This window comes from Pseudochaenichthys georgianus, chromosome 24 (genome assembly GCF_902827115.2).
Source record: "Pseudochaenichthys georgianus chromosome 24, fPseGeo1.2, whole genome shotgun sequence".
Lineage (NCBI taxonomy): Eukaryota > Metazoa > Chordata > Actinopteri > Perciformes > Channichthyidae > Pseudochaenichthys > Pseudochaenichthys georgianus.
The window spans coordinates 11,676,911-11,701,556 of NC_047526.1; the positions used below are offsets into that span (position 1 = coordinate 11,676,911).

The 24,646-nt window shown below is 42.1% G+C and overlaps 1 protein-coding gene across 2 annotated transcripts in view; it reads right to left on the bottom strand.

Annotated features, from left to right (window-relative positions):
- The window catches only part of LOC117439802 (neurexin-3b), a 298,311-nt gene that overhangs the window by 40,927 nt on the left and 232,738 nt on the right, over positions 1–24,646 (bottom strand). For both annotated transcript variants that reach the window (XM_034075888.2, XM_034075887.2), the window contains one exon: positions 10,131–10,302. In XM_034075888.2, coding sequence (XP_033931779.2) covers positions 10,131–10,302 — 172 coding nt within the window. The remainder of the gene's footprint in view (positions 1–10,130; positions 10,303–24,646) is intronic.

Here is a 24,646-nt window from a genome sequence, read left to right on the forward strand (position 1 = left end):
AGAACGTATTGTGTTTGGAACTGGATCCCGGGCCACCTTAACTGATATTATTATCCTAGAAATCAGTGGAAGATCGTACTGTATTCTTAATCATGCTGTGAGGAAAACATTTCAAAGTGTATTTATACCAAAGTGCCAACTGTTAAACTGATTGAGTGCCATTCAAAAACCTACTATATGACTTTGATTCTTAATCCGACCAGTTTGGGAGCCCTACTTAAATTACATTGAGCCTGGTGTCTCTGACATCATGTAGCAGGGATTTTCTTGATTATTCTTACTACACATCATTATTGTAACCTTTGTGTTATATTTCTAAATCTGAGCTTGTGTTTTGAGTTCTCCCTCTTGTGCATCACAACTTTGTTTTTTTTACTTGTACTTAGAGATGTCCCGATCCGATCACGTGATCGGGGATCGGAGCCGATCACGTGATTTAAAAAAAATCGGGGATCGGGATTTTTTTATTTTTTTTAATAAAATATTTTTATTTTATTTAATGTTACAAAACAAAAATGTCCATGTTCACGTCTTAAAGTCATCCTGAGGACTTAGTTTTGGTTTAAAATTACACAACATCATGTATGTGTTGCTTTCTTTGGGCTTGTTTTCATAGACCTGGTTGCTTATTTCTCTGAAATCTGGCAACAGAGTGGGCGCAGTGTCTAATAGTAGCAGTAAGCTTACGAGAGTCTACATTCAGCTGGTGACTCTGGACAGAGAAAATGTCAGGAGTTTGGACGCATTATAAAATTGAAAGCGAAGGCAGTGTAACAGCCAGATGCAATGTTTGCAAGGCAGAGGTTCCGCGTGGTGGAAAGAACAGAGCTACGTTCAACACGACCAATCTAATACGCTACCTGAGAAACAAACACCAACAACAACACGACGAGTACACAGCGGCCACTCAGGTAACGGCACTGAAACAACTGACACTTTCAGAGACTTTTAAAAGGAAAGAGAAACTGCCCCGGAATAGTGAAAAGGCCAAAAAAATAACAGCCAAGATAGCTGAATTCATCGCGTTGGATGACCAGCCGTTATCTGTTACCTTTTTTTTCTCTTAATGCATTGCATAAAGATCGGATCGGGAAAAATCGGTATCTGCAGATTGTCAAAATCAAATGATCGGAATCGGATCGGGAGCAAAAAAAGGTGATCGGGACAGTTGTACTAAAATGCATAAACATATTGTAAAATTAATATGTATTGTTATTGGTAGTTGCAATATTACTACAATTATTATCATTATTATTATTATTATTATTATTATTATCAGTAGCAGCTAACGTAGTATCACACAGTTCCTATGCAGTGTCAACAACATTATGGTATCATTTGTTTACATTTCCACATGTGCATACCATGCATACTTAGCATTATTCTCACACTTCTGACTGGCTGATGCAAACCTTTTTCACACTGTTAATATTTCATATTTGTTTCTGTGTCTCTTCTAGCCCTAATGGATGCATCCCCCACTTGTTTCCTCCCAGCCCAAACAAAGTGTAAATGTTTCCCCTTTGGTGGCAGCCGTTCAGTCAACACAAACACTGGCACGCCGACAGTCATCTGCTGGTCGTTCGCTTCGTTCTGTTCAGTTCACTTGCCAGACTAACCTCACCGGGGTTCCGTCGCCGTGCCAGGCCTGAGAGCGCATCTAAACTGCGGAAATGGCTGCTGTGACAGGCTCCTGGCATTTTCTCAATTTGGGGATGATGAGTACATTTGATAAACTGCTGCCTTGACCAAAAAGCCATCATCCCCGGTTCCGGCCCATAGCTGTTTCCTTGTTATGTGTATCCTGCACCGCCCACCTCATTCCCAAATCCATGTGTTTCTTCTTTAGTCACTCATTCTGTTTTTCTATTCACTATCCTTTATTCTCTCTGCATTACAATCATCCTTCTTTGCTCTTCTCGGCTGACTCACACCTCTTCAGCTAGAGTCAGAATTTGCTGGTATCATTAATCTACTTTTTCTCCCTTTCTCTTCTTCTCTACCCATCTATCTGTCTACACGTCAGCTCTTTCTACCTTCTGTCAACTTATTCCAGTCATCTACTCCATTACTCCATGCCTCTGTGTTCTTTCACTGTCTGCATTTCTTCTCTATTCACCCATGTTTTTTTCCTTCCTGCTTTGCTTTTCCCTCTATCCTCTTTCCCTTCTCTCTCCGACGTCAGACAAAGCCATGGAGTAAATTCATCATTTATCAGGTCGCTCTGAAATCTATGGCGTTGAAAGGATGAATTAGACTGGCGGCTTGCACGCTCAGCTTAGTCGGGGTTCTGAGAGCGACAGAGATTGTGTCGCAGATAGGGCTAATCATGTTTGGCCCCGGGGACGCGTGGGGATTTATCTCGTTCCCGAGGAATTGTTTTGTCTGAATTTCAAGACAAAGATTGGCAGATATCTCCAAAAACGGTTCTACTCATTGTGCCTGTTTCAGGTTGCAGGAGCATTGTGTGCATTGCTGTCTTGATAAAGGTCTTTGCGTGTTTGTAAATGAACACAAGGCCAACCCTCCTGGGACCAGAAATGATGGAACACACACACACACACACACACACACACACACACACACACACACACACACACACACACACACACACACACACGCACACGCACACGCGCACGCGCTATCACCCCAGGCACAAGCAGAGAGTAGTTAGGCCAATGGTCATTCATCTGAGACAACGCCTGCACCGCAGCCACCTCCGGCAAAACGTGATGCACGATATCCGCCTGGCTCGGTCTAATAATTCCCTCATTCAAAGAAACAAACTCATGAGAAAGATCATGTAATCCAAAATCAAAGAGTGCGAGGAGTCGGAGAGTTATATAAGGAAATTGGAACCCTCTCACTAAACAAAGGCAAGCCCCTGCAGTAATGTGGGTTGTCACAAAAGTAAAATCACGATTGTAGGAGAGAGGAACGACGAATGGAAAAAGGAGGGGAAAGGCGGAATAAAAAGGAATTGATGACAATTCTCATTGTCATCAAAGCATTGTTTGAAGGGGGGGGATACAATAAGGTAGTCTACACACACATACACTCAACGCCCACACACTAACACTAAAGTCACGTAAGCTGCTGATGGAAATGCAGCTGTTTGGGATCAGGAATTGTTGTGTAAAAGTTATTCTGAGTGTTATGCTTCAATAGCCCTCACATTCAAATGCCCAATCTTTATATTGTTATTGTTGTTTGTGATAATCACTATAATCATGGGCTTCCTGGAAATTGTGTTTAGATAAAATATCAGTTTGCAAAAAAGACATTTCACATTCTACCTTCAAACTTCAAACCGTCAAAAGAGGAGAACTCTGTTTATTACTGAAGTTGTGGTGGTGGTGTTGTGATGGATGCGCTGTATTGAAATGATATCCTAACATTACAGTTATGTTTGCATAAGGGTGGGCAACACATCAGAACTACCTCCAAATATAATGCTGTCCAGTTTAATACAAATGAATTGCATATTAAAATGTATTTACTTATTGGTTAATCTTTTATTCAAAGAGAACATGCTCGTCTTGCTGCTCGTGCCTATTTCCCTATCTTTAGCAATATCGCCAAATTCCACTATGATAGTAACTATAATCCAATAACAGTGTTTTATCATAGAATTAAGGTCTATCCCAAGAAAGAAGGAAATGTGTTTAAATTAGACCCAGCATTAATCTAGGTCACGTTGTAAAAACCTCCTGCTGCCATTTAAAGCAGATAGTAACGCCTTTGTACTTTGGTGGTGTCACTTTGTAAACACTGCTGTTAAGATGTCCAATGTACACGCCCAAGGCTATTTTGCAAGCGGCTTTGAATGACAAGCAATCCACCGACACCTTTGTTCCCACCTATTCCTCACCAGGGAGAAAGGGCATACCCGGATCCGGTAACAGTTTATTGAACGACCTGAGAGCCGTCTTGGCGGGCTGCTCTCTTCAAGTTGAGCATAGGAGTGCGCGAAAGCAGTCGATGAGTCTGCACCCCAAACATGTAATTACTCATGAGATGACAACGCCTTTACAAGGCAGAGAGGGCGGGCAACAAAAATCAATCATCGTTGAATTGCTATCACCGAGTGTCCTGCAAATTACCTGTGCAGAAGATAGAAAAATAAATTACCACGACCTCAACTCGATGGCAGGCGGACAGAAAAAGGGAACCTCGACAGAATAACTAGGAATGAATACAAAGCTCAAATAAATCAAACCTCTTTCTGTTAAACTGAGACACAAACCCAACGGACATCTAGCAGTGATTTTTTAATGGACGCTATCTTTCGATCATAAACATTGACATATTGATAGAACGATTGAACACTGATGAAGAAAGCATTTTCACATAACTATGACAATGATCGGTGCTCAGCTGAATGTACTGGTCTTTAAATATGAAAAAAAACGTCAACCTCCGCAAATGCCTACGGGATGGAGATGTCACTCGTGAACATGTCGTGTCCCAGATGTTTTGGAGTCTGTCAGTATTCCCCAGTATTAGTGCGGCTGAAATCCAGTTACGAAACCCTTCCTACTTTATTTGGTCCACGGAAAAAAATAAAAGCGGAAGACAGCCGATGGCAAAAGAAAGCCAGAGACAGAAGAGATTAGCATCACCTGTGCTGGCATTGAACCAGAGCAAAACAGCGTGCCAGGTCACGGCAGGAGAGGAGGCTGCCCTGTCCTCGATGATGACGCAACTAGGAGCGCGCTGTAGGGCTGCTGAGACATAGGGCTGAGAAGTGAAAGGGATCAACTCCTATTTATTTGCTCCTTACCCTCGGGGGAGCATCAGCATTTTTGTTCTGTTTTCAAAAGTCTTAGCTAGGGATTCGCAGTTCTGGTCACATTAGCTCCACATCTGGTAATGTAACTATTCAATCTTCAACATTATCCTACATCTGTTTCCGTCCAATTATGTCTTGCTGCCGCGGTACAATCTTACCTCAGAGATCAATGAAGTTTCATATTATCTTTTGTCATCCCAACTTCTCTTCGCCTCAACTGCCACTTTGTGCCCGTGTTGCTTCCCTGTGCGTCTGCTCCGTTTGACTGAGTGAAATTGAAGAGTGGGTAATAGGGAACAAGGAAACAACTGTGGCCTCTCCTAAGCTGGCTGGCAATGTCGACACCGATATCAAAGAACAGGAGCGCCAACTCAATTTAATGGACTATTAAGTAGAAGCGGGAGAGGGGTTTTCCCCCCTTCCTTCCTCCTCTCTCTCACACCTCGCTAGCTGAGCGGCACATCTCTGTTCCAAATGAAGGAAGTGCCTGAGCGAGCACTGTTTGATGACCCCATTTGTATTCTGCTGCTGTGCTGCTTTTGCTGACCTGGGAATGAGAGATATAGGCAGGCAGCGGCTTCATCTGGCCAACCGGCCACCCTTGGTTTCTGCCTCGATCCTCTCCTTGCTTACCCACTGACCAAATGTGTCTTGGTGCCTTTCAATCCCTCTCCCCAAATGAAGCAGCCAGCTGTTGCACAGTTAATGCCTCTTCTGAGATAAAAGACGGTAGCCCGGTGTGCTCCTCGCCCGTCGAGTCAGGTGTGAGGCGCTTGCAAGTGGAGACGTTTTTGGAGGCATGGAGGACACTTAGTCTCTTGACATGTTTTACCAAGAATAATGGGAGAGGGAGAATCTTTTTACTAGGGATGCTCCGATCGATCGGTTACCGATCGAGATCGGCCGATACTCACTCTCTACCGATCGATCGGTGCTCTCTAAACATGCCGATCGCATGACGTAAAATACATGACACTTTTCTCTGTGTGCGGCAAAACAAGCTCGCCAAAATGGCTACACCGGTCTGGCATTATTTTAAGGTGTCCGAAAAAGACAGTAAAATAGCGGTATGCAACGTGTGTGAAGCAGAAATCCTGCAGCTCCGCCCGCTGAGCGGAACAAAACACACACTAGTTAGACCTAACACACTTGGCTATTTTATCTACCTCTGGAACAAGCTAAACTAGTTATAAATATATTTATTCTTCACTGTCGGGTCCAGGCCGTCGTTGCCCTGCCCTTTGGCCGTGATGCCCTGTGAAAAAAAATGCAATTCACGGCCAAAGTGGCCTTTGTGCCCCTGTCAAAAATTCCAGTGTAAATAACGCCAGTGAAGTTAGACTAGTGCGCGCAGTAGTATAGTCCCGTGCCTGTGGATCAGAGCGATTGCTCTGCTGTGATTGTTCCGTCAGACATGCCGTGTAAACAACGCGAGTGAAGTCATATTAGTGCGCGCAGTCCCGCTGTTATTGTTCCGTCAGACATGCCTGTAGGTGCCCGATAGTATGGAGTCAGATTTGGGTCAATATTCTAGCGCGTAAAACAAGCTACTCACGAGCTGAAAATGTGCTTTTACACGCGCATAAAATGACCCTCGCGCGCAGATTAAACCCCCGCGAGCGGCTCTGCGCCCGCGAGTGGCTCTGCGCTCGCTCGCGAGAGAAACAGCCTTCTTGCTCGCTCGCGGGAGTGTCAGCCTCGCGGAGTCTGTCTACGTGCGCGTGAAAAGTTTCTGGCACTTTGGGGCGGAGCCACTGGACTTTGATTGACAGCTGCAAGGAAACCCGGGGTTGCCAGGTTTGATAAATGCCTGAACTACCAAGAGCCGAGGAGAGACGGCAGCAAAATCAGTTGGACGAGATTGAATGGTAAAGTTGTCCATATGTGTATATATAATTGTTGCATTTAAGTGATATATTGGTTGTAAAAATGTATTTGCTTGATACAAAAGGACATTCTTTATAACCAATTGCTTTATTATCACGCATTTGTAATATTTGTATGCTAGAACTTTTTGTATTCTTTTTGAAAAATAAAAAATAAATAGCTCACTTGTCATTCATTTTAATCCTTAATTATCCATCCAACACTGAAAAGGTGGTCCTTGTGAAGAGTCTCATCACTATATTCCCTCAGCTGAAAGTCATTTACAACAATAGTTTGCTGAAGATTAAGTTTGTTTTAACCAAGGTATAAGGTTTTTTTAGGTGTGATTTTATGAATGATCTATTCTGTCAACATTTGATGAATTAGAAAAATATTAATGTTTTTAAATGTTAACAATTATTTTCTTAATGACATATTGTGCTAATGAAATCCTTGTAAATAAATGTCCAATGAATTTATTCTTGCATTGAATTGTTTTGAATAAAAACCATATCCACCACCTGGTACTTCCAGTAATCGTCATTGACACACAATGTGCAGATATAACACAATCAAATGTTAATTCTGGTTAAAGAAATATAACACAAAATGTGCAGAAATAACAAATGAGTGTGTTCATCTTGGTTACACATTTATGACACACAATGTGTAAAATGTGCACATTGTGTGTTAGGGGCATGTAACACATTTGTGTGTAAAAATGATTTACACATAAATAAACACAACACGTGTTGTCCCTGAGCACACTCTGTAGGTGTGTTGAAATTCAACACATATTGTGTCATATTTGACACATCCCTTCTAAGAGTGTACAGCAGACAGTAGCTAGCAATTTTCGACAGATACAGCCCACTCAAAAATATATTGTTTTATATAAAATACATTTTTATATATATATATATATATATATATATATTAGCTGTACACTTTACGAATATAATAGTTTTTTATTGACAATTTTACCATTCAATCTCGTCCAACTGATTTTGCTGCCGTCACTCCTCGGCTCTTGGTAGTGCAGGCATTTATCAAACCTGGCAACTCCGGGTTTTCTTGCAGCTGTCAATCAAAGTCCAGTGGCTCCGGTCCAAAATCCCAGAAACTTTTCACGCGCGCGTAGACAGACTCCGCGAGGCTGACACTCCCGCGAGCGAGCAAGAAGGCTGTCTCTCTCACGAGCGAGCGCAGAGCCACTCACGGGCGCAGAGCCACTCACGGGCGCAGAGCCACTCACGGGCGCAGAGCCGCTCGCGGGGGTTTAATCTGCGCGCGAGGGTCATTTTATGCGCGTGTAAAAGCACATTTTCCGCTCGTGAGTAGCTTGTTTTACGCGCTAGAATATTGACCCAAATCTAACTCCATAGGTAGCCTCCTCCTCAGCCGCGGGAGCAAGAGAAGCACAGGTAAGCAAGCGGACCAAGCTGTTTTGATATGATGTGGTAGTATTTGAAAGGACTTAACATTTACGTGTTTATAGAAAGTACTATTGATAGGTAATTACCATTGTATTAGCCTATTTAAAGTCGACTCGTTAGTACATTTTTTCATGAAAACTAGCGATAGCTAGCTAGCTAGTTTGGATAGCGTTAACGTCTTCCCTTCAAGGGGTCTACATCTAGTGTTGCTTCTACAAGCTAGCAGATAGCTGTCACCTTTGAATCTAGTATTTTTCTTGCTAAGCGGTTTTGATATAATACATGACTGACTTATGTGGTTTATGGCTGAACTTAACGTATACGTTTAAGAAACACTATTGCTATTCATTCAGCCATTTGTAAAACGACTGGCGTTGACGTTAGTGCTACACTTTTCCGTCATGTTGATTGACTAGCGATAGCTGGTGAGCTATCATCACTAGTTAGGAGGATACATCTCTCTTTGAAGGAATTGTAGGGGTTACTTTTGGAATCCTTCTCATATGATTTTCTGGGCTTTTTGAACTAAAATTCTGACATTTCTGTGAGATGATGCATAATGTTTCAGTTTATCCTATAGTTAAGTTGTGGGTTTTTGATGGCATCATGTGGGTGATTCAAACTCTGAAATAGCAGCTTGATTCACACTTGATCAAATGTAAAACAGCGCTGATGTAATCCAAGTATTTAGAATACGGTAATTAGATGGAGTAATGTAACGGAATATGTTACAAATGACATTTTAGAGCATGTATTCTGTATTCTGTAACTGAATAAATTTTAAAAGTACAACCAGTAAAACCAGCGTAATTTAACCAAACGGCCTTTGTGCCCTGTCATGTGGCCTTTGTGCCCTTGAAACATTTTTGAACGAGAAGGCCAAATGGCCTTGCCCCTAAAATGACGAAATTCCAAGCCTGGTCGGGTCACTCATTACTGGATCAGTGAGCTGCATGAGATTCTGACAGGCTGTCAGGAGGGAGAGAGGGGGAGAGAGGAAAAGAGAGCGCTTCCACTCATTTCTCCCGTGTTATTATCAGTTAATGTAAACTTGAATAATGTACATCATTTGAATGTAATAATTAAGTTGATTGTTGTGTGTGGAAGCTCCAGTGAATGAGCCCCATTAACTGAGTTTTAAACATCACTTTAAATGGAAGATTTAAAGTGATGTTTAAATCTTCCATTTAGGCCCCGCCCACTCGATCGGATCGGCGATCGGTATCGTCCGATACTGATTCCGGCGATCGGCCCCAAAATTGGCGATCGGAGCATCCCTACTTTTTACCTTTGTTTCAGTCACGGAAATTAGTGGAGGGTTTAAGAATTGGCCACAGAAGAATCCATTGAATTTGGGAGCAACTCAACTTAGGCGGATACCAGAGGTTGCACTAGACTTTTTCGCTGCCCGTCAAAACCACAGACATTTCAATGATTTGTACGGCACAGTTAGGTTTGGAAACGGTATAATTTCCTTTTTGGAGGGCATGCATAACACGGCATAACACCCATAAGCAGCCTCGCTGCGGGGAAACTTTGGCGCTGTTCCAAGTTTGTTCTAATCTGTCAAAATGACGGACTGCTTTCAGATTTGTCCGTCATTTAAAAAAAATATTCGGTTAACGCGACCTCTGGCGGATACACAAATAACTTGTGAGTATTTGTATTTGGAGAAATGTGTTGAACAATGAAATGTTTGATCAACAATTCTTTTTTTGCCTGTGTTGAATCCACATTTAGAACTATCATTTAGATGATTTGCAGGTCTCCCTTGAAAAAGAGATCATTGATCTCAATGGGATTTTACCTGGATAAATAAAGGTTTTGAATTGAATTGAATTGAATGATTTGCCTTCCCAATTTCTGGGAATTGGGCCCATCCTGGGATCAGGGCAGCAACTTGGTGGAAGTCCGGTTCCCTAAGTACCATTCCAGATTTGTTCTTGTAGGAACCCTTTGCTAAAGCAAAAAGGTGATGTCCAGTGGTGAAAACTCAGACGAATCTATCAGACAAATATTAAAAAAAGAGGCAGTACCTGTTGGAAAGTGTTCATTGACGGGCCAGTTGTCCACCTGCAAGGTGGCGTTACCCCCGTTCCTGGTGAATCGGACCAAATGGTATTTTCCGTCGTCGATGTCGGTGGTTATCTCCTTAACACTGATGTCCACCGTCCCAATGTTAAATGTCACACTTACTTTGCCTTGATCCTGGAAAAGACACAAAGAAAAAAAACACAGAGTAAGTTAGGGATCTGATTCCAGCATTGGATTAATCCACATATTTGAATAAAGTACTTTTTCTGAACTAGCAACTGGCATTACTCGCAGAAAGCTATGTTTCTCAATAAATCAAATTTGTCTCCAAGCTAGACAAATTAGAGAATTTGAACTGGTGCTGCGCCGAGATACAACCTATTGTTGTGCAGTAACTAATTAATTATACAATAAACTAACTTAAAAAGTTCAATAAAGCTACTTGGATGAATGCCCTCGGCTGGTGCTAATGGCGAACTACTCAGAGAACCTGAGGACGCCAGCGTAACGCTTCATTATACCACTGTAATGTGATGAAAAAAGGCTGCCAGCAGAGATTGTAATGATGAGTAATGCTCCCTGCAGCCTGTCACTGCAAAACTGGCAGGACAGATGCCTTTTACTGCTGCGGTCCTTACAAACGGTATGAAAACCATATGTTTTGTTTAGCTCCTACATGTAATGTTAAGCCAGTTTCTCCGTGTCCATACATCGTGATTCCTCCCCATCATTTCCTGACTCCTCTCCCCTCGACCCCACTAGTTTTCATGATCTGCCAGTGTGTTTTATTGTGGCTGCTTGCGTATTCATGGGCATGTTAAGCAAAAGGTTTCTAGAGCAGAGTTGAGTGAGTGGCAAAGGAGTAGGGCTGTGTTTTCTGTGTCATTTGTTTTAATCCCCCACAGGGAATCTCTATGTAATTACCTACTTTAGAAGGCAGGAGTAGAGGGACCATTTCTCATAACAAAACCAAAATGAAGAAGACTTGCACAGGGGGCAGACATCTTGTTAAGTGGTCAGCTGAGACTCTGGCATTGCATGGCTAACTGCTACAATCCAGGCCATGATAATGTTGAGCTTAAATTCCAGGAAGGCAATGAAGCGTTGCATGATTGCTATAACTTAAATGAAGCAATGCATAAACATGGTGATCTCTATTAAATGTAAGAGGCTATTAATACAATAGGAGAGTAAATATTACTATAATACCACTGGATTATTATACCAAGCTGCAGTGTGTACAATAATAAAGGAAGAGTGTCATTTTATTGGTGCCCGGGTGACCGCAGGCGTCAACATTTCTCCGAGTTAGTTCAGCCTTACTTACTTTAGCTGTTTTCATAACAGAGGACTATACCTTTGAGATCTATAAGGGACAAATATGAACTTTTAAATCAAGTTTGTTACAGCAGACGTCTCTTTGTATTTCTCTAAATTAGGATCCTGTTTTTGTTTCTCGGCAAGTGTCGAGAGGAGCGGGAGAATATACTTGTCTTACTTTAAGGCACAGTGCAAACAGCAGATGCTTTCTTGGAGTCTTTAAAGGAAGCAGGAACTTGCAGTAAAATGACTTTGTAGGCATGAACCTGTGGTGACTGTGCAGTTTCCAGGTTCTTTTAATCGTCGAGGCGGTCCAAGACACAATATTTAACGCCTCACTTGTTGAGTGAATTACCCTTTTTCTATTTATAAAAAGAGATATTGTTCTTGAGACCATCATGCAAGGAACATCAGAGAGTCTCTCCTCTGTAACAATCCCCTGCTCCACTAATAATGGAAAAAGAATGTCGCCAAAGACACGAGAAATCCATCTCCTAAAAGCCGAAGTAGGGTTGAGAGTGGGAGCCCGACACACCGAATATCTGAAATCGCACTTAACGTCTCAGTCAGAGAGGCTGTAAATGGGCTCCTAATTTAAGCAGTCATCATTAAAGTTTAGAGCAACACGCAAATGCATACTATGCGCCTAAAGGCTGAGGTAAGCACACACAAGAATATGTTGACCGTGAAAAATACTACGAAAGCATCCCCCTGACTAATGACAGGACCTTTCTGTGGTACGAAAAAACACTGTGTCTGATGGCCTGAGCACAAACAAAGCCCAGACAGACACATCAGCTCTGGGCCATCCACGGTGACCTTCAGAGGCTGTGGCAGCCCCAGCTCTCCTGTGTAGTCTCATCAAAGCCACATCACTGACCCACTCATACCTACAAACAAAGATGGATTGTCACCCCCCTGGCCTTGGTACAAACAAACAGCAAAACACAACAGTTGTACAGCTCTGTAACTGTTGCAGAGTGCCTCCGGGCGGTGTGCAGAGGGGGAACTGAGTGTTAATGCTTCACAATGGTCCTCTCTTCTTATCTTCTTCTTCTGCACTACTCCTGTTGTCCGGCTACCCTTCCGCCACCGCCACCCACCTGCCAACCAGCCCACCCCCGCGCTGCAGCAATGTTTGATTGACAGATCCAATTACGTTTTTTATTGGCCTGTCGCTCGCGAGGCGGGAAGGCACTTCATTGTCTCCCGAGCAAAGGGGAAAAATGGCTATTGTTCTCTTAGTGGAAAAGATGATGGCCACTATTCCAGGCGTAAACAAATGATGCGCGGAAAATCACTTTCAAACTCACACACACACTCTCCATTGTCAAAACACACACACAGTAAGTCATATAGTGTAACCTTGCGCTACAGGAGCTTTGAGGCAGTAGCATCACGAGGCAAGAAATACAAAGCAGTGTCCGAAGATTCTCAGTCGCTCTCTAAATACTTTAAATTTGGCATTACAGTAGGGAGAGTGCTAATTTACTGGTGCAATGTGCTAATGCCCTTTTATAGTCTCACACTCTCCCACACTCTCTATTTAATGCCAATCAGGAATGCATACCGCTTTGCCGCTATAGGAGTAACATGAGATTATGTTGGCAGTTTGTTTGTGCGTCACTTAAGCATGACAGTATGTGTGGGCATGGTGTGTTCACGCTCCGTGTAACTAAGACTGATAAATGTAATTCCAGCGAGCAAACCCTGCTCCTGGCCCCGGCTTGGCACGAGGCGCTCCAGCAGTCCCACGTGACCCGCCACACACCGACATCAGTAATCAGGCTCGCCACAATCCAATTCAGGGCCGATCAATGCCTCCAACACACGCGGAGCCCCCCGGGCAGAGTGAAAGGAGAAAGGATCAGTCAAAGCGGTGGTGGGCGATACTGCAGACCGCCATCACAGACAGCCCCTTAGAAGACAGCTGCTGTACAGGGGACAAGCCCCTCACAAAAGACCCCATCCCAAGCTCTCTGAATGGTCATTCTGCTAAGCCACAGGCTTTGGACAGGTATAGACGTTTGAAAGCCATTTTGTGGAGGTGAGATGGGTGGAATAAGCACATTTAGCTCAGCTAGGGAGAAAAAAGGCTGACAAAAGAGCTATGGAGACAGAGAAAGACGTGGAGAAATGTATGGCAGCTGTTTTTTAAGAAGATGTGGCATTGAAAGCACTTTAAGGTCAGATAATGTTATTTAAAGTGGGAGTTCTTCCACCACAAAAGGTATTACATTGCAATCAAACCTTGATTGAAATCTGGTGCCCGGCACAGAGTAGTTGTAGCGGGCCGACTCCAAGTGGATCTATATTAAGTCTCAGCTGGGAGGGAGGAAGATCTGATATCAGGAATGTGAAAATGTCCCACGGGGGGAGTTTGGGTTACATATCCACCCTTTCATCTGACATCAGCGCTTCAGTTGGATTTTGTGGGCAGGGGCCATCAAAACTAGATCATAGAAGCATTGGAAGTAGAATCAATAGAGTGGAGGAGCTAGGACAACGTGAGACACAGCGGATTGATGCACCTGGCCTTCACACTGCCAAAGCCATTTATCTTCAGTAATTGACAGAGATAACTCATGGAAGTGATTTGTAGCTGTCTGTTCTTGTGCGCATCGGGCTCCGGAGTCAGAAATGTGCTAAAGGGTAGGATGTAAGAGGCTGTTCAGGAGAGGTTTGTATGTGTGCTGGCCTTTAGAGGCAGTCATTTCTTCATGTACAGAATGCACTGACAACTCGACAGGCCCTAGGCTGGGCAAGCGCCCGGCATATTTCTTGCGGTCTTGAAATTGTGTAAGGCTATTGGTGAATTGAAAGCCCTCATTACAGGAAGAATGTCTCTCTATTTCACACAAAGGAACTATACAACCAAACAAGCTAAGACAAACCCGATCACACCTTTGGACGAGAGAAAAGAGTCCTCTCATGAACTGGAAATGTAGCTTTGATATTGAGTGGTTTAATGTTTGGTTTGCAACAAGTCCCACAATATCGTCAACAAACCCCAATAAAATATCAAAACCAAACAATTGTTTTGATGTATCAAAAGACAGATTTGTGTCTGTGAGGCAGAGCTGCATTATTGTTATAAAATGTAAAAAACCCATAATCATTTTTGCATTTTTGAACTGAATTTCTAATAAACATGGGCATCAGTCCAACATACTGTGTCCTGCTCAAGAGAACTCTTAGTCATAAAAACAAATCTGTATTAATCTGGAAACATTCTGTATTTACCATTTTTTGGGTAACATTTGCTACATTTTGTATTCACTTAAACTTTAAATTAATATGAAACTTTGAATATGTTACCCATATTCCAAAGAGAGCACACAGAACAAACTATTTCTCCGACAATGTCCAGAAATGTGGACTAACACATGATTTTGGCCTTCTTTTGGGATACGGTAACGACAAGAAAAGTATTCATCCTCACCCTTAATGTGTGCTGAACACTGCATTAAATAAGCACTTACACAACAATGTGTCTAACTGAAAAGTGTCCTTGTTACTCTGTCAAATCCAATGGACGCACTGTCAGGAGGTGTCATAGGGGCTGTTGCTTTGACACAAAGTCTTTTCTTTGAAACCGTGACACACAAGCTTCACAGAGTAACAAGGCCGGCCACTCTGAAAATAAAAGTCGTGACTTTTAAATGGGGTTTTTCAATGTTGTGAGCAACAACAAACATCATTCTATTCTCATCCATTGCATTGGTGTGGCAGCAGAAACTCAAAGCTCAAAAACGCGGGCGAATCATTTAAAAATGTTCTGCATGGCTATTAGCTAGATGTCAACGAGTATTTTTATTGTATCATTTGAATGAACTGCCTTATTAAGCAGGTATACGGGCAATGATTGGTTTTGGCTTATCCTGAAGGAAATACAAAGTTACGAAAGGGATGTAAAGTATTGAAAAAGAAAGAAGGGGGTGAAAATACATATTTTAATGTGATGAATAAAGCTGAATGTTAAATACATGTCGCTGCTCAGAGCAGTGATGCATACGTAGTGCTGCAGACAGACAGGAGCCGAAGAAGGCACACATTTTTGGGAAGATATATACTCTGCAGAGGGAATGAATAAAACACTGCAGACACGGTTTTACTTTCTCATAATAGAAACAGAGGCTGCAGGGTTTGGGGTTTTGCTTTGTACGGTGACAAACTTAAAGGTGGGGTAGGTAAGTTTGAGAAACCGGCTCGAGATACACTTTTTGTTATATTCCATGGAATGCTCTTAACATCCCGATAGCAATGAATATCTTAAGTGCTTTGACAAAAAATCCATGAAAAAATGTCATCTGTGGAAGCCGTAATACTGTAAAAAGTACGAAAAAAAAAAGTACTATTGCCGCCCTGTCTGTCAGCCTTCCATCTCGTGCACGCACAAATGTATCTCGTGCCCTCATTGGGCGTGCATTGCAGCAGTACTTCAATGCAGACCCGGCGTCATGGGGCCGGGCCCGCCCATCCAGGATTTGGGCCCGACCATCCAGGATTTGGGCCCGCTGTTTTAATCAGGGCTGAATACAACATTTTAATTGTTTTATTATTATGTTCAGTGGCGGCGCCAGGGTATACTTGGGTAGGCTACAGCCATACCAATAAATGGCTTAGCCCCACCATGAAAAATGATTTTAAAGTAAGCTAAATAAAGTCCGCCAACTCGCGCGGAGTAAATTGCACAGACAGCAGTTAGTAAGATTGATTTCAGCAGTCACTTGTCTGGAAATACCGAAGACTAGAAACGGGTTGAAAACTTTTGTCACGTAGTGATCATCTTCTCAATAGAACATCTTTGATAATGTCTTCTGGCCAATCAGAATCAAGATAACGACGTGGTGTTGTTGCAGGAAGTCCCGACGGAGAATATTTTTGCTGTAGTTACAGTACATCTCTATATACATCGATACAACATTACGTGTTGATAGAAATCAACACGTAATGAAATAAGACCCCACGGTTTGATGATTGATGTGTGGGCTGTCTTTCATTTTGACACACAGAACAATGGACCCCCCTGCAGGCGTTGGGTTTTCAGCATGTCAGCTCTTTCACAATTCAGTTTTCCCGGGAAATGTAAGTTTCGGGGTGGGCCCGCCCTGGTACATCAAATGCCCGCCCAGAGACGTATGTCTGCCGCCGGGTCTGCTTCAATGACTCGCCAGCAACAGGCGGCCACTTTCACCATGGCAGAGTTAGGTTCAACATCGTCTACTGGTGGCAGAAGAAATAATGTAACGGAGCACATTAGGAACAAAAACAAAGTGGAAACTAGGAGAATTCAAACCAGAGTCAATATCGGAGTTGCTTTTCAACGATGGCGACTACTGATGGAACACATGGGGGTTATTCCAACTTTATTCAAGAGCGTGGTATTTAAATTTGAGAGCATACTTTATGTATTTATTTCCCTCACCCTGTCCTCGCACTCAAATAGTGCCTGCTTGCACTTAGATTTGCTCTGCTTCTGCTCAAACTGTACGCTTGCACTCAGATATATTGCTGCTTACAGATGTTTTCTGCTCTCAGATTTATTCTGTGCGCGCTCGAAACTTTTATGCAACAATCCTGTCAAAATCCCTCAACCAATAGGAGGCCAGGTGTCCTTGCGGGTGCGTTTGCTTTACTTATTACAGCGTCCCGTAAGGGCGGTTACTCTTTGGTTGGTCTTTGGTGCGATGACAGGGTTTGAGTGAAGGAAAGCAATAAAGTATGCTCTCAAATTTAAATACCACGCTCTTGAATAAAGATAGGGAATAACCCCCATACACACCGAATCTGACGCCGTGGTCGCTCTTTTTGTCTTGGACAGGTAATTATCTGTTTTGTATGGTTTACAATTCCCCTGAACTATATAGCCAACCTAAGTCATGTGCGCGTTCATGTGTGTTGGAGGAGGTGCTCTGTAAGGAAGTCTGAAGGAAGGGGCGGATTCTTTTCGGCTGTGTACTTTCAAATGTTAGTGCACTCGAGCCGGTTTCTGAAACTTACCCACCCCACCTTTAATGCACTATTCAAATAAACATTTATCTGAAAACTGTGAAATGCCATTAATCATTAATTGGCTCAAACGTTCATTCAGACATTCATAATCGGCTGCCGAGCTGTTGTGAGAGGCGATGTGGGGGGGGGGGTACAAGGCGAGGAGGCCTGGTGCCTCTGAAATATTGATCACACCTAAAAGAACCCAGAGGTCTAACACAGGCTATATTTCCCACCTGAGAGAGCCAGCAACGGCTTCATCGAATGGACAGGAACAAAATGGCTTCCATCTCGCTTTGAAGGTAATTGTTAGGGGTAATAGTGGCAAGTCCATTAGCCGTTGGTTAATGTGCAGGAGTGCCAGCTAGCCCAGACTGAAGAGGAAGAGTCATTGCATTTTTAATACAAACACAAGCAGCAGAAGCGTTGCCGGGGAAGGTAATGGCTTTGAATCCTGCGTTCGGGCTCAATGTCAAACTCTGAGCTCCGCTCTTTGATCCTCTGCCGCAGAATATGAATCGCGCAGGGTCAGCCTTATCAATTATTTACAACCGCTCTTTCTCTATTTCCTGTTTGTCCGCTCTTGTGGCTGTAACTTGCCCTGACACTAATGGTGGACGACTCGGTGAAAACATTTATCAATGCTACCGCAGAGGCCTCTCCAGCTCCATACTATCACTTTCAGGCTTTTGGAACTTCCAGTACTGACACTGCACTGATTCTTATCATCACTACTATACTTTACTGCATGTTTCTTGGCTGCATTGTCTCAGAAAGAGCCACTGCCCCTGAAATAACCTTTGCTTGCTGCATTCTGTAGAGCCAATGAATCTGAAGCTACTTTCAAGAACTATAGAGCATTGCTACAATATATTGTGTACTTCACCGTACCACAGCACAGTTTAAACTTTTAAACACTAAAAGATCTGGAGCCAACTCACGTACTTTGGTATTTTGTTACTTCTCTGAGATATTTATAGCATTTACTTGTCAATGCATTTTTTTTAACTAATTGTAATTAAAGTGATTTATTTGCCATTACCCTTTCCAGCATAGTCTCAAGAGAATAGCATTTCATTGTTGATTTAAAACATTAAATAAAAGACTGGATATTTTTCGTATTAAAGAGCCCCTGTTATGCTTTTTAGGGTTTCCCTTTCCTGTAGTGTGTTATATAAGTTTTTGTGAGGGAGTTTCTCTCCCATCCCCCCCCCCCCGAAACACCAGTGAACCATCGAACAATTTTGTTTGCTTCACCAACATAGTGACATCACTTTGTAAAACTCACACTTACATTGCCTAGTGATCCAACACATTGTACATGACAGGCTCTGGGGCGGGACATTTCCCACACAACTCTAAGCTGGACCAATCAGAGCAGACTGGGCTCTGGTTTCAGACAGAGGGTGAAAGAGGTAGAGGCACAAAATAGTAGAGGCAAAAAATACAAATATGAACCTGAAAATTAAAATGATATGTCCCCTTTAAAAAAAGACTTACATTTGGTTTACTAAAATGAAGGAATTGTGCATTTTCTCAGTCCAAACAGTAGACTGTATATGGCCCATAGACGCAATAATTCAACCAATAACAGTATCTATTTTGCACCTGTAACCTTCCGTCCTTAAAAATGGTATTACTAGATGTTCTAAAATCGTAATAGACTGCTAAACACAAAAAAGGTAAGCAACACAATTTCTAAAGCACAGATCCATTTAAATATCACACTCAATTTCTGTATATAGTCAGAATACTACACAGCTGAAGTAATTATAATGCATACTGCGTAATTACAAGCTTGCTAAATCACAGAAGCGTGGTGAAACTTCAGCCATGGATTTTCATCTGCCTGACCTGCTGATACACAACTTAATTTGCACCATTGAGCCAGCCAACGGCAACATGTAATCAGACCTTATGCAAAGCAAAGAGCCTCAGTCGCCCACACACTGAGAGCCATGATTGTATCAATACCGTACTAGGACTGATGTTTTGCAATAGCTGTTAATAAGGTGTTGGGAATCTTTAGTTTGATTGCATTTACTCAGTGTGCATTCAGATGTGATTTCATTTACCTCTGAACCAGGGTCCATTCAAGAAAAAGCCGCTTTTGTGTGACCTCACACTGCAGCGTGTTGGGCCACATGGTCCCTGCGCACCACGGGTCTCATTTAGTGGAGAGAAAAAAGAACCAATGAATGGGATTTGTGCGAGATGGAATAATATGCTGTGAAAGTCCATTAGGGACGAGGCTAATGAAATTGAAACAGCTTGGTGATCAAATTAGAATCTGTTCGGCAGATATTTAATTTAATGTGCTGCTGAATTTGAGCACTTTTCTTTTCGGTAGACACAATTCATCCCACGTTTTCTCTTTTCTCAATTTTTCCTCCAATGAATGACTTTCTAATGTCTGTATTTGCACACAGCATTCACTGCTTACGTATAAATAAATGCAAAAGAGTGTACACAAAGATCACAAAGTGACTTTATCGTTGACCTTTTGGTGGGGTTTTCCTTGGAGAATTCAGTCACAACGCCATGCTTCGCTGCAGCTGCTTGGTAAAGAGTCACGGGGTGAAATTATTTGAATAGACACACAAAACATTTCTGCTTGTTTGAAGAGCTGCCTTCTGTATTTTGCACGCTCTCCTTGCCATGCCTGGGCCAATATGCAAAGCAAACCCACACTGGGAGAAAAGGGGAAAGAGAGAAGGGATACCAAATTCAACAGTAGCCGATAGCTGCACATCATCGTCCCAATTAACAACATGGATGGTAATTATTGGAGGGAGAGATGCTTATTCAAAATAGGAGGAGGGGGAGAAGAAGACTCTTTCTAATAAAACGGGTTGGACGAAGTTGCCCTCTTATCTTGTGTGTGTTAGCCATAAACACGTCCTTGGACTGCAGTTCATTGAGTGAGGAACACACAGACAGACAAAGAGACGGAGAAAGAGACAGAGGCTTCTCCTCCATCTGTTTATGTTCCCATAGTATTCTGGGCACGCACTCCAAGACGCAAACACACAGACTGACAAATGTAAACACACACAATTGTGAATACACACACAGACGGTTGGCTTTCTTCAAAAATGTTATCACAGCCCTTGTTTGTATAATGTCTGCACACTGCATTAAAATTAGAAGTGGTAACACCCACATGCCCGAGAACAGGTGTTAAGATGCTAATGCTAATTTGGATTGCTAATGGCCGCCATCGACAGTGTTCTTATCATTTGACAACCCATGACAAGCTGGGAAGGTTAAAAGAGGGGAAGCGTAGGTTGTATCCCATTCACAGAAGATGACAAGGCAGGAAAAAAGGCTTCCTTTGCTCTTCACAGGGAAGTTAGGCCCCAATGGCGGCAAAGCTATTTGGATTGCTCAAAAACACGCCGGCAGCAGAAGGGGTGGGTGGTCTGTTGCTAAGGGTAACCTGCCTGGGATCAAGAGCCTACCCTCCACCTTGCCTGCTGAGGTTTCAGGGATGAAGGTAGAGGCAAAGGATTGAAATAAGAGAGATGAAAGGATGAAATTGGACATGTAGCTCTGAGGTGAGGAGGAGTGAGAGGGAGCTGCAAAAAACGATTAACTGAGAATAGAGTGCATTAGGTACCTCGGTCCCGTGCACACTCCTTTTTTTCATTCTACTTTCTTTCCATTTCTCTACTCAAGTAGAGATTCATTTTATTTTGATTTGAGATCCATTTACTTTCAAATCCACCCAGCCTCTCTGTGATGATATAACATCGTAGGTCGCTCCCTCCCAATGAGCAGTGAAGTTGCCGATTGCTGCTGTTTGAAATCGCACCATTTGAGGTGTAATTGCTTCAACGAGGAGAGATAATGATTTTGTGAGAAGATAAAGTAAATCTTCAGTTCTTATAAACACTGTTATGATGGGAGTTATATTGGGAAATTCTGGTGGTAATTTAATGGGAAATGTGTTCGGAAGACTCACTGTACCAGCCTTTTAGAACAAACTGATATTTCATCTTTCAACAGTAATGGAAAGTAGCTAAGTACATTTCCTGTCTTAGGTATGGGTTTGTGGCTTTCATTTTGTATTTCCACTTGATGGTACTTCATACTTTCAATCCACCACATTTTAAATATTGTAACTAGATACTTTTCTTATTAAGATTTTAAATACACTGCCATATTAACGATTACACAAGATACTTCTAACCTTTTTGGTTTGCAGCCCTTGACGAGAGAACTGTATACTTGGCGCCCTAAGTAGTATGTTTCAGACGTATATTATTTATTAGGAGAGTTTCATTTAAACATCCGTTCTAGGGGGCAAAGAGGTGAAACTAGTTTGATTTGATTTGATTTCACATCAAATATTAAAGGATGAATACAAATGTGTGTTAGAGAACTAGAGCTCCAAAAATGGATTGCTTGGTTGTCATCCATTAAATTGATCAACAATTGTTTTGATAATTAATTCATTGGTTTGAGTAATTAAGAAAAAACTCTCAGATTTCAGCTTCTTAAATGTTTATTTTTTCCTAACTTTATTTCGTTTTTTTTTACCATTTTCGCACATTTTATAGCCTGAAGAACTGATCGATTGCCAAGAAAATCATAGACCACATTAAGCAAAACATATTTTCTTTTCCTTTCTGGGCAAAACTTATTTATAAAGAATTGGGCAGAAAGTGCCATTATTGAAGTTACATATGGGGACTGAGCTTTACAGTACGGTGGCCCCTTCCTGCACCATTAATCCGATAAATGTCCACCAGATTAACTTTGAGTGTGTTCCTCTAAGGCAGTGGTAACCAACCTTTTTAAGCCCAAGATCACCGACCTCGGCCTAGGTGAAAGGCGAGATCTACCTATTGCAGAATTGAGTGAAAAACAGTGCTTCCAATTTGAGGCCTTTTATATAGGCTAATTGCATCTGAATTACTGTTACAATGAAGGCTCCATAATCAGCTCACGGCATATAGGCAGGGGTAAAGTGCTATTTTTTACGAGTGGGGATGATCCCCCGGGAAGATTTGTTTTTAAATATTGAAGTTGAAAGCATCAATCTGGTGCACTTTGAGAGCAATATGAAGAGATCTACATGTATGGATACATCTCTCAGCACCCATATGAAACAGAACTGTAAACAGATTTTATTTTTATTTATGGATATTTTACAAATCACTCCCCTTTTAAACTGTATTCTTGTTTTACTGCCATATAGTATTTCATACCTGTTTTTCATGTATTCTCTTATTGTTTGTATAACTATAATGATCATGTGAAGGTCTGCCGCGGAAATAATCTTTTGAATAATTTGTGACAAAACCGTTCTAAACACTCAAGTGTCCTTTAGCTCACCTGAGCCCCTCACCTGACCCCCTCCTCCAACTTGTTGTGGAAACAGCTCCTGTCCGTTAGTGCAGCTAGCTAACCAGATGCTAACATGACGGTCCCCGCTAGCACCGGTCCCTCTCTCTCCCTCTCTCCCTCTCTTTGGCCCAATCCCAAACCACTCCCTCGACCCTACCCTTCCGTGACGGAGTGAACTCCGTCTGTAGCCACACTCGCAGCTCAACGAGGCTCCCTCCTGTCAGATGGAGGGCATAAATACAGCAGCAAGCTTTGGGACGGCCTCCCCTCTCTCCGGCAGAAACAGGAAATGCCGTAACTGTATGTAACAACGGTTTCAAATAGGCTTCTCTTAGACAAAAAGTTTAAATTAATAACTCAAATAAAACTCCAAACATCTTTCATTGTGTTTCAAAGCTCTTTTAGTTTTAAACTTGATGTTTATAAGCTTCTTAGTTTTTGCAACGGTCTGTAAATATACACAACTTTATAATAAAATGCACAATTTTACCTTTTTCTAGACTAAACACAGGTATGATCCTAAGTTAAACACATAATGAGGTCATCATGAGGTTGTTAACATCGTAGTTTATCAGTGGATGTTTGCTGGAACTACTTTTTAGCAGCTTGTTTCCCGACGGACACACACAGCGTGACTCCGGTCAGGTAGAGACTTGGGCTGCAGTCGAATAGTCCAAAGATCAGCTCCTAAATTCTAACCCTATCTCCTATTCCTTGACCTCTGAGTGAAACGTCACGGGGTTAAGGGATAGTGGATAGGAGAATTCAAAAGGACTTAGGAGAAGAGACTGCGGTACTTTAGAGAATCGACTGCACTTTCACTATCCGACGTGTTCATGATGCGCCAGCGGACGTCATGAATGTGCGTCTGCTGCTGTGGGGAAACTATGGAAACTACAGTTTTCTATACAGCGGACTACAACATGGATGTTCAATAAGAACGAGGGACTACTGTAAACTCATCTAGAGGCGGGGCGGGTTCAGTATTGCACGTCGCGGGGCGGGAGCGGGTCTTGAAAATCAGACCCGTGCAGGACTCTGCATCAGGCACCTTCAAGTTAAACAATACTACAGTAAACAATTAACACAGTCGGCCTAAATTATGCGGATTAAACCACATTTATTTCGTTAAAAATAAACAAAATATGATTTTGTTTGAATGATTAAATGTCATCAGGCACCTTCAAGTTAAACAATCAGGTGCACACTTTAATGTGCCGCCGCCTCCGGACTCGGTTTAAAGAATGCACAAATGTGTTTAATCGTTTATGTCAGATATGTACTAAGTAGCCTAAATACATTTGTTCCTGCTCAAGATTAGATTCAACTTTATTGTTATTGCACATATTGCAGGTACTGAGACAACGAAATGCAGTTTGGCTTCTAACCAGGTGCAACAAGCAGCGAAAAGTAATGTGCACACTACTACAGTAAACAATTAACACAGTAAATTATGTGGATTAAACCACATTTATTTCGTTAAAAATAAACGAAATATGATTTTGTTTGAATGATTAAATGTAGGGTGAATTGCCCTAATGTGGGACATTTTTGCATTTCAGACTTCGGGAATATATTGCGATATGAAGCCGATACAATAAATCAAAATCCAGTAGGCCTACCATTCAGAAATCCCCAGTAATATTAGACACTAATAATACAGTAAACTATTAACACTGTACATATTATTGTTTGCCCGTGGGATTAGGATGATTGGTAGTGAGAGCCGCTGCATTTTCCTCCGGTCGGATGTGATATAAAAACAAAGCGATTATTTTTGTTGTTGTAAACTCACGTGGATTAAATTTAGTGCATTAATTTCAACTCGCGAACATATGATACATTAAATGAA